This window comes from Bison bison, unplaced genomic scaffold (assembly GCF_000754665.1).
Source record: "Bison bison bison isolate TAMUID 2011002044 unplaced genomic scaffold, Bison_UMD1.0 scf7180017864340, whole genome shotgun sequence".
Classification (NCBI taxonomy): domain Eukaryota; kingdom Metazoa; phylum Chordata; class Mammalia; order Artiodactyla; family Bovidae; genus Bison; species Bison bison.
In genome coordinates this window covers 4,793,550-4,807,172 of record NW_011494912.1, presented here as the reverse complement: position 1 = coordinate 4,807,172, position 13,623 = coordinate 4,793,550, and the positions used below count along the sequence as shown (strand labels likewise).

Genomic DNA, 13,623 nt, shown 5'->3' with positions numbered 1-13,623 from the left:
CCCCCCCCCCCCCCGCCACGTGCCCGGTCACGTGACCTGCCAGGCGTCCGCACACGTGGCCTGGCGCACTCCCCTAGCGCCCACTGGCGGTTGGCGGCGGTTGAAGCTGAGCGATGAGCGTCTCCTCGCGGCCCCTGAACGGATTGTCACGGTTGGACGCGGAAGACCGGGTATAAAAGGGCGACCGCGTCGCTGTGGGGCATAGGGCGGCGGGGCGTAGGGGCAGGTGGCGCGGAAATGGGGGGCAGCACCCGGAACCCGGGAGTCTTGCAAAGAGACGACTCCCCCAGCCAGGTGAGGGCCCGGGCGCTGGGGAGTAAGGGTTGGTTGGAGCCGCCAGAGTCAGCGTGCCCGTTCAGGGCTCTGAGGTGGTGTGTTTCATCCCCCATAAGTCTCCGTACCAGCGCTTAAGTCAAAGGATGCTGGACATTTCGGGGGACCGAGGCGTGCTGAAGGATGTCATTCGAGAGGGAGCTGGAGAGCTGGTGACACCGGACGCCTCTGTGCTCGGTATGTATGGCGGCCGGGCCCGGGTGCCGTCTGCCCTGGAAGGCTGGCGGTGCCCAAGGGCTGCGTTTCAATGGATAAGCGAGGGAACCCATTACCCCTTTGTGTGAGACGGCAGTGAACAGGGGCTCTGGGAGGCCCAGCAGCCCAGCTCTTGAGCCGCGCCGCCAAAGGGCAGGCATCTAAACGCTGAGGCAAAGCTTTTCCCAGTCATGGGATGAGGGGTGGGGGTCAAGTTTAAGGTACTTAACGTTGTTTCTGTGTGACAAAGAGATTTGCTATGGAGGCATGAGTGTCTTGTCTTTTCCTAGTGAAATATTCTGGATATCTGGAGCACATGGACAAGCCTTTTGATTCTAATTGCTTTAGGAAAACGCCTCGGCTCATGAAACTTGGAGAGGGTAAGTTCAGATGAAAGTGTTGGGGACTCAGCCCTGTCAGACTGCGACTTCTTGGACCTCTGTCCACGGAATTCTCCCGGCAGGAGTACTGGAGTGGGTTGCCATTCCCTTCTCCAGGGGATCTTTCCCACCCAGGGATTGAACCCAAGTCTCCTGCGTTGCAGGCACATTCTTTGCCATCTGAGCCACCAGGAAGCCCAAGTTCAGATAAGGAGCTGGGAAAAAAGAAGTTGCTTGGGGGAACTGATGCAGGGCAGTGCCCGAGGACCAGAAAACTGTTCAGGGCACTTGAGTCTGTTTTTCTGAGGCTGGGTTTTGCTAAACCAGCCATGTTGTCTTCCACACTCTCCTCTGAGACCTAGGTATTTGGGAGATGGCTTACCTGGCAGGGTTATCTTTGCATTTGTGACGTAACCAGGGGTGCTACATATTTCTTGGTTTATTATGAAGACATTTGTTGAATGATTATTCCATAAGGCAGAGCGAAAAGAAAGGATGTACTCATATGGTTAGAAAGGCTGTGACCAGTGTTGTAGAGATTGACACACTCCAGACAACTAAGCTGGTGAAATTTGGGGGCGGTATAAGCAGTGTTTGGTGGGAATGCTTAATGAAGGCACAGTTCGTTCCAGCTGGGAATAGTTCACCTCAGATGGGATATTTGAATGAGCCCTGAAGTTTGAATAAGAGCTCAGAGTAGAAGCTGGGCATGAGTGGGTAGGAGAACACATTGCAGGAAGAAGGAACCACGTGAACAAAGATGTCAAGGCCAGGACACTGCAGAGGCTGGAGGAGTCTGGGGGTGGTGGCGAGTTGGGACGACAACGCAGGAGGCTTGGGATGCCTCTCGGAGAGATGTGGATGTGAAGGGGGAGGCCGTGGGGGGCAGTGGGCCAGCTTCCACCGTGTTTTTTGTCACTTCTTCCAGATATCACACTGTGGGGCATGGAGCTGGGCCTTCTGAGCATGCGGAGAGGGGAGCTGGCCAGGTTCCTGTTCAAACCCACCTATGCTTACGGAACGCTGGGCTGCCCTCCCCTGATCCCCCCAAACACCACCGTCTTGTTTGAGATCGAGTTGCTCGACTTCCTGGACTCTGCTGAGTCGGACAAGTTTTGTGCCCTCTCAGCCGTAAGTTCTGGAGCACAGATGTTAGCACTTTGATAGAGGGATGGGTTTGTGTTTCAGGTAATTATCCTACCCCACTGATGATCATCAGCCCCAGGGTCTGACCAAGGCTCCGGTGTGGAGAGGTGGAGGGGAGGAGTATCTTACCACTCGCTAGTGTGTGTCTGAGTGCTGCTGGCCCTGATGTGTGGGTACCTGTGCTCGGCCAGGGTTATGGACCAGCAGGTTGAGCTGACCTTTGTCACCATTTGCCTAGGTCTCCCTGAAAGATAGTATTTGCTTCTCAGTGCTGTTTGGTTTTCAGCAAGTCAAGCATTGGTAGCTCATAACTGGGTTGACCATGTAATTTGTTGTCCAACCCAGGACCCTTGAGAAGGAAAGGGACTACTAACTTATGGGATACGAGGACACAGGGTATAAACTGGGATAGATGGCCTCTGTCTTAATGTAACTCTAAAACCGCCTTTCCTCTGTAGCCTCACATATAACTCACCCCGTACAGACGGGGCTTCTAATCATCAGCAGTGACGTGAGCTCCTTGTCCTGCTGTCTTACCCTGGCTGTACATGTGGCCTTAGATGTCCACCCCGGGTTCACATCTCTGTGAACTGTCTAAACTGGCTAAACTGTCACCACCGCAAGGGAGAGACACTACCTTTTTCTCATCTTTTCACAAAACAGAGGTTCTTGCAGATAACCTGGGTCCCACCTCTTGTGTGCTGATTTAGAATGTTTAGGGGTGGGGCCAGAGAAGGCAATGGCACCCCACTCCAGTACTCTTGCCTGGAAAATCCTATGGATGGAGGAGCCTGGTAGGCTGCAGTCCGTGGGGTCGCTAAGAGTCGGATATGACTGAGTGACTTCACTTTCACTTTTCACTTTCATGCATTGGAGAAGGAAATGGCTACCCACTCTCGTGTTCTTGCCTGGAGAATCCCAGGGACGGGGGAGCCTGGTGGGCTGCCGTCTGTGGGGTCACACAGAGTCGGACACGACTGAAGCGACTTAGCAGCAGCAGCAACAGGGGTGGGGCCAGGACGTCTGTTTAAAAAGAGGCTCCACTGGTGATTCTGACGTGTACCCAGGGTAGAGCATCATGGTCGGAAAGACGGGCGGAGCTCTGGGCAGACCAGGGCTGTCGAATGCTTGCTGGATGAGTGGCTGCCATGAGACCTGAACTTTGTGCTTGGCAAGTTCCATCAGTTTCTAATTCTATGAGAAACTGTTTCTTTAGGGAGCATCTCTGGGTAGGTCTAAACTAGTGGACTTCCCATTTGGCCCTCGTCCGTAAAACAGCAGTAATGGCATCTACCTGCTGTGGCTTCTGTTGGGATTCAGAGATGACTTGTACCTAGGCCCCTAGCCCAGTGCTCAGCACACCTGCGGCAGCAGAGGTCGTAGTCTAAAGGAACAGACCTAACAGCTGTAGTGACCCTGGCGTTGTGGCGGTGGGGCTTTCAGTTTCCTTGCTGACATCCTTGTCTTTGATCCTTAGGAGCAACAGAGTCAATTTCCACTTCAGAAGGTCCTAAAGGTGGCAGCTACTGAACGAGAGTTTGGCAACTACCTTTTCCGCCAAAATCGTTTCTATGATGCCAAAGTGAGATATAAACGGGTAAGACTGCTTCAGAGTGTGAGTTTAGACCCTGGAAACTTCCTTCTTTTAAGAGAGAGAGACTTTATCTCTGTCCCTTCTTCTCCCCTATAACGTTAAGAAAAATCTTAACCTAAAAATCCTCATGCCAGAGGGCTAAAAACTGGGGGAGAGGACGCAGGGTTTAAGGGAACCTGGTGATGTTTGAATATGGATGTGGTTTACATGAGTGTGTTCAGGTTGTGATCATTCATCGAGCTGGACGCTTGCTTTTGTACTTGACTGTGTATTTCAATACAAATTTTTTAAAATTCTCTTTCTAGTTTTGGGTCCTCTACCAACTGACTTCTCTACCCCATTTGCCATGTTCATTTCCTGTCTTTTTGACAGTGGACATTCATCTGAATCTAACGCCATTCTTGCCAAGCTTCTGATTGTCATTTGGCTTCCTGTGGAGGTTCTGCTGACAGGAATCCGCTGTTTGCTTTGTAACGCGGTCACGAATATTATGAGTACTTTCTGTGTGCCCAACTCTGCCCCCTAGGCTATAGAGGCAAACAGGATACAGTTTAGGGGCATTCTGATTTTTGTCTCATTTGCATAGTGAGCCTAAACATTCAGGATTTGCATTCAGCTGTAAACCACAAAATCCTGAAAAAGTTTTTCAGATAAACTAGTGATGTAATTTTTCTCACATAAGAAGGGAGGCACTTCAAGGACAGCATAAACAGCTGTTACACAAAGCCATCAGGGAACATTCCAGAGATCTCTCTGATCAGCTGCCCTTAGTGTGTCTTTGTTGTCTTTCTCCTTCTCAAGATGGTAGTTCAACCTGCAGTGTCATGTGATCATCTGGGCAGGAAGAAGGGAGGGAAGAAGAGTCTGGTGTGTGTATTCATATTACAAGCTTTCCAGAATTTCTCCTAACCCGACTTCTCATGATATCCTATGGTGAATGTCCATTTGCCCTTAGCTGTATGCAGAAAGGAAGCTGCAAAGTATGGTTTAATTAGTACGTTGCTGCTTTGAATGAAATGGAGGCTCCACTATATGTTCTCTTTCTCTCTTTCTCTTAGCATAATACCCTCTAGGTCCATTTGTGTTGTCATAGATGGTGAGGTTTTGTTCTATCTTATGGCTAAATAATATTCCATTATGTATATATACCACATCTTTAAATATTCATCTGTTGGGCACTTGGGTGGTGGTGTTCAGTCACTAAGTGGTTTCTGACTGTTAGCGACCCCATGGACTGCAGCACGCCAGGCCTCCCTGTCCATCATCAACTCCCAGAATTTGCTCAAACTCATGTCCATTTGAGTCGGTGATGCCGTCCAACCATCTCATCCTCTGTCACCTCCTCTTCCCTGCACTCAATCTTTCCCAGCATCAGGGTCTTTTCCAGTGAGTCGGCTCTGGCTACTGTAAATAATGCTTCAGTCAACATAGGGTGTATATATCTTTTCAAATTAGTGTTTTTGTTTTCTTTGGACAAATACCCAGGAGTGGAATGCTGGATCATATAGTAATTCTGTGTTTAATTTTTTGAGTAACCATACTGTTTTCCGTAGTGGCTGCATCAATTTATATTCTTGCCAGCAGTGCCCAAGGTTTTCTTTTCTCACATCCTGCCAACTCCTGGCTATTTGCTGTCTTTTTGATAATAGCCATTCTGACAGGTGTGAGGTGATACCTTATTGTGGTTTGAGTTCCATTTCCCTGATAATTGGTGGTGTTGAGCATCTTTTCATGTGCTTCCTCACTGTATATATATCTTCTTTGGAAAAATGTCTATTTGGATCCTCTGTTTATCTTTCAATCAGTTGTTTATTTTTTAATGTTAAGTTGTATGAGTTCTTTGTATATTTTGGATAAAAATGCCTTATTGGATATATTGTTTTGCAGATATCTTCTCCCATTCATTGGTGGCCTTTTCTTCTTGTTGATAGTTTCCTCTGCTATGCAGAAGCTTTTTAATTTGATGTAGTTCCGTTTGTTTATTTTTGCTTTTGTTTCCTCAGCCTGAAGAGACATACCCAAAAAAGTATTCCTAACGTGGGTGTCAGCATACTGTCTGTGTTTTCTTCTAAAAGTTTTTTGGTTTCAGGCCTTACATTTTAAGGGCTTCCCTGGTGGCTCAGATGGAAAAGAATCCGCCTGCAATGGGGAGAGACCTGGGTTTGATTCCTGGGTTGGGAAGATCCCCTGGTGGAGGAGGGCATGGCAGCCCACTCCAGTATTCTTGCCTGGAGAATCCCCATGGACAGAGGAGCATGGTGGGCTCCGGTTCATGGGGTTGCAAAGAGTTAGACAAGATTGAGCATAGCACACAGCCTACGTTTTAAATCTTGAAATTGTGTGTGGTCTGAGTAGGTAGTCCAGTTTGATTCTTTTGCCTGTAGCTGTCCAGTTTTCCCAGAGCCATTAATTGTTTACTATTGTTGAGATATAATTCACGTAGCATAAAATTCACACTTTTAAGTGTACAGTTCAGTAATTCTTAGTTTATTCACAAGGTTGTGCAGCCATTACCACTACTGAATTCCGGAACACTCCATCACCCCCAAAAGAAACCTGTTAGCAGTTACCATTCCCTCCTACACCCCCTGTTTTACTCTTTCTGTGGATTTGCTTATCTGGGATATTACGTGTAAATAGAATTATGAAACATGTGATCCTTTGTGTTTGGTTTCTTTCAGGAAGCAAAATGCTTTCAGAGTTTATGTTGTAGCATGTATTAGCAATTTATTCCTTTTAAAAAATTTATTTTTCAAATTGTGGTAAAATGTGCCAAACATAAATTTTACCATTTTAAGCATTTTTAGGTATACAACCCAGTGGCATTAAGTACATTCAGAATGTTGTGCGACCATTGCTACTGCCTGTTCCAGAACTTTATCATCATCTCAAACAGAAGTTCTTTATCAGTAAACAGTAACTCCCACTTCTCATGCCCCCAGCTTCTGGTAATCTTTATTCTATTTTCTGGCTCTATGAATTGATCTATTATGGATACTCATGTAAGTGGAATAATAACAACATTTATCCTTTTCTGCCTGACTCCTTTCCCTTAGCATGATGTTTCAAGTGTCATCCATGCTGTAGCATGTATTAGTATTTCATTCCTCTTTATAGATGAATAACATACTCTTGTGTGGATCTTACTGGGGCTTCCCTGGTGGCTCAGACAGTAGAATCTGCCTGCAATGTGGAAGACCCAGATTTGATCTCTGGGTCAGAAATTGCTTTTCCTTGGAGAAGGGAATGGCTTCCCACTCGTTTTCTTGCCTGGAGAATTCCGTGGACAGAGGAGCCTGGCAGCCTGAGCCTGTCGGCTGTAGCCATGGGGATCTTGCTGCCTCTTGTTTATGTTCATCAGTTGGTGGGCATTTGGGTTGTTTCCACTTTTTGGCTATTGTGAATAATGTTTATATGAACACTTGTTCACCAGTTTTTGTGTGTAGACTGATGTTTTCAGTTCTTTGGGGTACCTAGCTAGGAGCGCAATTGCTGGGTCATATGGTGAATCTGTTTAACTTTTTGAAGTACTGCCAAATTGTTTTCCACGGTGGCTATTCCCACCAACAATACAAGGCCCCAGTTACTCCACATCCTCACCCACACTTACCTTCCTTTTTTTAAGGTGACAGACATCCTCGTGGGTGTAAAGTACTGTGTCGTGTTTTTGCATCTCCCTGATGGCTAATGATGTTGGGTGTCTTTTCATATACTTATTAGCTATTTGTGTATCTTCCTAGGAGAAATATTCATTCAAATTCTTTGCCCATTTTAAATTTGGTTGTCTTTATTGTTGAGTTGTAAAAGTTCTTTATTCTGAATACTAAACCCTTATCAAATGTGATTTGGAAATATTTTCTCCTATTCTGTGATTGTTATTTTACTTTTGTACATTGCTGAAAAGGAAAAGATGTCTTTTTATTCAAAAGTCAAAATAAATCATCTGAAGGCATGGACAATGACCGCAGTAAACCATTATATGTTGTCAACTGAAACCGGTAACTGCCTGTTATAATGATTTTTCTTAAACATCAGTCAACCTTCAGTCATTTTGTTCTTTCACTTTTTTGATAGTGTCCTTTGAAGCACAAAAGCTTTTAATTTTGATTAAGTCCTGGTAATTTATTCTTTAGGTATTTGTGCTTTCGGTGTCAGAATTTATCTAAGACTACAAAGATTTACACCCATGTTTTCCTCTAAGAGTCTTTCTTACAGTTAAGCTTTCAGGGCCTGTGGTCTATTTTGATTAATTGTATGTTGTCTGAGGTAGGAGTCAACTTCATCCTCTTGCTTGTTGACGTCCATTTGTCACAGCACTATCTGCTGAAAGGCTACTCTTTCTCCATTGGGTGGTGTTGGCGCCTTGTTACTAATCAGTTGATTCTGGATGTACATAGGTTTGTTCCTGGACTCTCCATCTGCCTTGTTGGTTCTGTTCTTTTGACCTATGTGTCTGTCTGTATGGGTACCACACTGGCTTGGTAGTAAGCTCTGAAATTAGAGACTGTGAGTCTTTCAACTTGGTTCTCTCTCTGACCACCCCGCCTTCACCCCGCCTTTTTTAAGTGTTAGGATCCCATGAATTTCTGTATGAATTTTCAGATCAGCTTGACCATTTTTGCAAAAAAGGCAGTTGAAATTTTGGCAGTGGTTGAACTGAAAATGTAGAGTAATTTGGGCACTGTTGCCGTTTTAACAGAATTAGGTGTTTGGATCTGTGAACATGAACTGTCTTTCCATTTACTGAGATCTTCTTTAATTTCATTCAATAACGTTTTATAGTTTTCAGTCTATAAGTATTGCACTTTACATTTATTGCCACTTATTTTATTCTTTTCGGTGCTATCATAAATGGAGTTTTCTTAATTTCATTTTTGGATTGTTGTTAAAGAAATACAGTTAACTCATATATTGATCTTGTGTCTTGCAACTTTGTGAACTCATTTTTTAGCTCTGATTGTGTGTATTCTTAGGGTTTGCTGTACATAAGACCACCTTCTCTCGACCACCTGTCTCTTCCTTTCTGCAGGCCTTGTTGCTCCTCCACCGGCGAACAGCGCCCCCTGAAGAGCAGCACTTGGTGGAGACCGCCAAGCTGCTTGTTTTCCTCAACCTGTCCTTTACTTACCTGAAGCTGGAGCGCCCCACCATGGCCCTGCGCTATGGAGAGCAGGCTCTGATCATTGACCGAAAGAATGCCAAGGCCCTCTTCCGCTGTGGACAGGTGAGCGGGGGCGGGGGGCAGGGACCTGGGATGGAACGCTCGAGGAACGGCCACAGTGGCGGTCAGCTGTGTTACTGCGCAGTGCTCTTCCCTAAAGTGTACTTGTAACATGTTGTCCTTTGGGCAGGCTTGTCTCCTTATGACTGAGTACCAGAAGGCCCGGGATTTTCTAGTCCGAGCCCAGAGGGAGCAGCCCTACAATCACGACATCAATAACGAGCTGAAGAAACTGGCCAGGTGAGACCACTGTTTGCAGGAGTACAATCAGAGAAAGAAATGTGTGGTGTATCTGCCGCTCTGGCCTGTTCACTTGGGTAAAGAACTGTTTGATGTTGCCAAGCCCATGTGAGGAGGCAGCGCCCCCTAGAGCTGGCTTTAGGAAGTGCTCAGCTCTCTAAACCCGCAGCTCCGGAGAGGGGGCGTAGGACAGACCTCCAAACCACACATGTCTGGACCGTTGCCCACCTCCCTGTCCTCCTCACCAGGCAGAACCCTAAAGAGGTGGCCAGTGTGATTTTTAGAAAGGGCAGCATTCTTCAGATTTTCTTCCCTGCCGGCTGAGAACCTCTGTTCTCAACTGACTGCAGGAAAATGTCTTAAAGATGCTGGTTTGATCTGAAATGGCTCTTTCAGATCTGAGTCATTCCCTAAGATGACTCTCTTGTTACCCAGGTGATACCGATACCAGTATCTCAGTAATGTAACTTTTTCTGATTGTGGAAGCTACATATTCATTGTAGAAAACTTTGAAAATTTCAACATAATTCTATCGCCTCATAACCACTGGTTTTTTTTTTTTTTTAAGGTGTTCTTTTGTTTCTCTTTATTGGTGAGGTTTCTCTACTTATGTTAACATTTTTAAACGTTTAATCCAGATTGCTATTTTTGGTTGTGCTGGGTCTTGTTGCTGCGAGCAGGCGTTCTCTAGTTGCAGCGAGTGAGGACTGCTCGCTAGTTGCAGCACGAGGTGGTCTTTGCAGTGGCTTCTCTCGTTGCAGACACAGGCTGCAGGTGTCAGGCTTCCGTAGTTGTGGCACACGGGTTTAGTTGCCCTGAGGCATGAAGGGATTGAATCAGCGTCCCCTGCATTGCAAGGTGGATTCTTAAGCACTGGACCATCAAGGAAGCCCTAAAGCTTTCTTGACATTAAAAAAAAAGCACAAGGTGTGTGTACCTCCTGCTTGGATCCAGCTATTTGCATTTCAGGCCTTGAAGACTTACAGAAATTTCCTTTCTGGTATTTATAAATATCCTGTTAAGAAAGGTGTAAAAATTTTGGAATCTGACCATTCTTTAGCAGGAAAATCTCAAGATAAATGAGAGATCTCTGAGTATGAGGTGTTGCTCAGATGGACGCAGCCGACAGCCTCTCTGACAGCAGCTCCCAGCCTTCGAGACTGCTGTCTTTGCAGATGGTGGGCTTTTTGTCCAAGGGTTTCCTGAACAGCCGTCTGGGGAGCCCCGCCATTCCCCTCCTCCTCCAGCATTGTTTCCACCCCCTCCTGATGGGGTTTGAGGCCTGCTGAAGTTGTGGTGTTTCTGGCCCTGAGTGGAGAATTCTAGCCGCCAGGTATCATTTCCCATAGATACTGTGCGTCTCTAACGACTGGGTATTTCTCCCTGCAGCTATTACAGGGACTACATGGACAAAGAGAGAGAAATGTGTCACCGGATGTTTGCTCCTGGTGACAATGGCTCTACAGTAGGAGAAAACTAAAGGTAAGTTGACACACAAAAAGCTTCAGGATGAACCCATCGTCAGGTGAAAATACCGTTAACTCAAAAATGCATTTAATACGTCCTCCTGGAACATTGTGGTTTAGCCTCAGCAGTCTTAAAGGAGTTCTTTTTTAAAAATAATTCTGTGTGTTTCTGGCCGTCTGGGTCCTTGTTGCTGCATGGACTCTTCGTTAGTTGTGGGAGTGGGGCTACCCTGTAGTTGCGGTGTGGGCTTCTCCTTGCGGGGCATGGGTTCTCGGGAGCATGTCTCTTTGGTAGTTGCAGCCTGTGGGCTCAGTAGCGGTGGCTCCTGGGCTCTGGACACTGGCTCAATAGTTGTGGCACACATGCTTGTTTGCTCCACGGCACGTGGGATCTTCCTGGACCAGGGATCGAACCCGTGCCTCCTGCATCGGCAGGCAGATTCTTTACCCATGGCCCATCGGGGAAGCAAGCCCCAGCCTCTCCGGTCTTAATCACTCTCAGAACACTAACGTTAGGCTACAATTGGGCCAAGTCAATCCACAGAAAACCTGTTTTATAATAAAGTGTTGACTGGTCATTTATTGAACACTGTACTTACAGCAAGCCAGAATGGTTGTCTGGGTTCAGAATGCTGTCAGGCTATCGGTTGTTTACCCTCATGATCACGGGACCGACAGGAGCTCTGGCTCACTGCCCCGCATCAGGAGAGCCCATGGGGCTGCGTGCTGCCAGGCCAGGAAAAGATCTGAATTCAGAATTTCATGTATAAACATCACTGCTGAATGAGTATCGAATTTGCACCATCATATGGTAGAGAGTTGTGAGTCAGATTGTCGTAAGCCAGGGGCCATCTGCTGTCTGAGTGAGAAGGTGGGCTGTTCTCCTCGGTCCCCGAGTGACAAATGCTGCCCACTGGGAGGAGAGGAGCCCTCCCTCCTGGAGCCATGGGCGGCTGTGGTGCAGAGGCAGGCCCGTGCTGTGGGCCTTCTCGGAGGGTCACAGAAGCCTTGGAAGGTCCATCCAGGGCTTGGGCTAGATTCATAGGTTTGAGAAGCCTTAAGCTTAAACATCCAACCGGTCCATCCTAAAGGAAATCAGTCCTGAATATTCATTGGAAGGACTGATTGAAGCTGAAACTCCAATACTTGGGCAACCTGATGCGAAGAACTGACTCATTTGAAAAGACCCTGATGCTGGGAGGGATTGGGGGCAGGAGGAGAAGGGAACGACAGAGGATGAGATGGCTGGATGGCATCACTGACTCGATGGACATGAGTTTGAGTGAATTCCGGGAGTTGGTGATAGACAGGGAGGCCTGGTGTGCTGTAATTCATGGGGTCACAAAGAGCCGGACAAGACTGAGTGACTGAACTGAAGCCTAAACATGAAAGCAGAAATGTTTCATGGCTTTTATTCACCTCCTTCGCAGTAGTGAGGCTATCCTTATAGTTATTAATGTGATGGTTTATCTGGGCAATGAAGATGATGCTTTATCTGTTTTTCCCCCCAAACCTGAAAGCCTCCAACCTCACTTTCCATTGAACACATTGTTAATGATGATTGATCCAGATGTCGAGGGTGGGGACGGTTGGTGACCACTTACTCCAAGAACTAGAGACAGAAGGTGCTGGGGCAGCTGGGGGCGGACGCCCGGTCCTTCAGCAAACACACCCCACCGGGGGTTACACACCGGGTTCTGGTTTCTCCAGGACTGCATGACGTAACTCTCTTGTCTGGTTTACTCTTACTTCAGAAAATTAATGGAAACAAAATCACCTGCCTTAAACACCTGCTTGGCTTGAGTAGATAGCTCTGCTCTCTTGAGAGAAGTCAAACAAGAGGCAACAAGAAAACAGCTGCTGGACAGGCTCATGGTGATAAATCTCTTCTTTGTTTCCTGCTCTGTCTCTCTACAAAAGAGGCCTGGGAGAAGGCAGTGAAAAGGCCCATTCAGTCCAGAGTTTTCTCACGAGTGATCTGTACACTCTTGTCTCTGCTCCATCAGAAACAGGCAGTCGGTGTCACACATCAGCATCACTGTCACTGCTGACCATGACCCTGTGACCCTGGCCTTCAGGCCTTGTGGGGACACTGGTGTATTCGCAGCTCCCCTGAGCTGAGCTGTGAGCCAGATGGCCATTGGTGTCTGGCAGAAATGGAGGCGCAGTGGCTTTTCACCATGACATTTTGGACCATGAGCTGGCAGGTCCTTCTGCTTAATGAAGATCCTGTTCTTCCCAGGTCTGTCCTAGAAACAAGGCCTTGGAAACCCAACAGGACAGGTTTCCTCTCTGTTGCCCTCACCTTCCACCTCTCTGCATCTGGGAGACCTTTTTTAGCTGCCGCTTCTGAGATGGCTTCTGGGGTGTCCCAAAGTCTCGAGCCTGTCTGTATCACCAGCAGATTGCCACTGCCATTGAGACTGTAACGCACTTTAACTTTTGTGTCGTTCATCGTTTCTCGGCTCGCCTTTTGTGTGTTGTACTTGTACCTGGCTAGTCACTTCAGACATCTGGCTACTGACTTTTCTCTGTCTTGTCTTCTGAAATGTTTGTTTCTTCTGGTGGAACAAGAGTCCCCTCAATTATATTCTCTCAGCCTCTGGTGATAGTAGACTTAGTTTTCTGAGGTCAGTGGGCCATGTCTCTTTCACCTTTGTGTTTTCTAGCATCTGGAACCATGCCTAGCATGTGATTGGCACTCAGTAAAGGGTGGCTGGATCAGGTATGAAATAGCCGAAACACTGGCCTCACCTCCTTGAATCCTTGCCTTCCCGGCTGACTCCTGTATTGGCTCTCAGGATTCATGTTCTTGCCAATAGCAGAAAACCATCCTTAACAGTGTTCACTGCAGAAGAGGTTTGCTGAGGGGACCCTGGGGGAGCCTACAGGATTTGGGCAGAGGCTGAGCACTCAGAACTCCTCAGGTAGAGATGGAGGGCCTTGGGGAGTCCGTCCTTCTTCGCTGCCTCCTCTCCTGCCCTGAGGAGGCCCAGGCGTCCGTCCCCACAGCCTTTCTATACAGAGGGGAATTCCTAACCCACACTT

At 47.2% G+C, this 13,623-nt stretch overlaps 1 protein-coding gene across 4 annotated transcripts in view; it reads left to right on the top strand.

The window, feature by feature from the left end:
• Nucleotides 1-84: 84 nt before the first annotated feature.
• The window catches only part of FKBP6 (FK506 binding protein 6, 36kDa), a 22,056-nt gene continuing 8,517 nt past the window's right edge, over nt 85-13,623 (top strand). Inside the window, exons 1-8 of one of the 4 annotated variants that reach the window (XM_010854300.1) lie at nt 85-170; nt 393-510; nt 819-908; nt 1,837-2,039; nt 3,532-3,651; nt 8,678-8,872; nt 9,000-9,109; nt 10,499-10,591. In XM_010854300.1, coding sequence (XP_010852602.1) covers nt 114-170; nt 393-510; nt 819-908; nt 1,837-2,039; nt 3,532-3,651; nt 8,678-8,872; nt 9,000-9,109; nt 10,499-10,589 — 984 coding nt within the window. In that variant the 5' untranslated portion in view covers nt 85-113 and the 3' untranslated portion in view covers nt 10,590-10,591. Of the gene's footprint in view, nt 171-237; nt 295-383; nt 511-818; nt 909-1,836; nt 2,040-3,531; nt 3,652-8,677; nt 8,873-8,999; nt 9,110-10,498; nt 10,592-13,623 lie in introns of those variants that run through there. The other 3 variants (XM_010854302.1, XM_010854301.1, XM_010854303.1) reach the window with 3 other exon arrangements.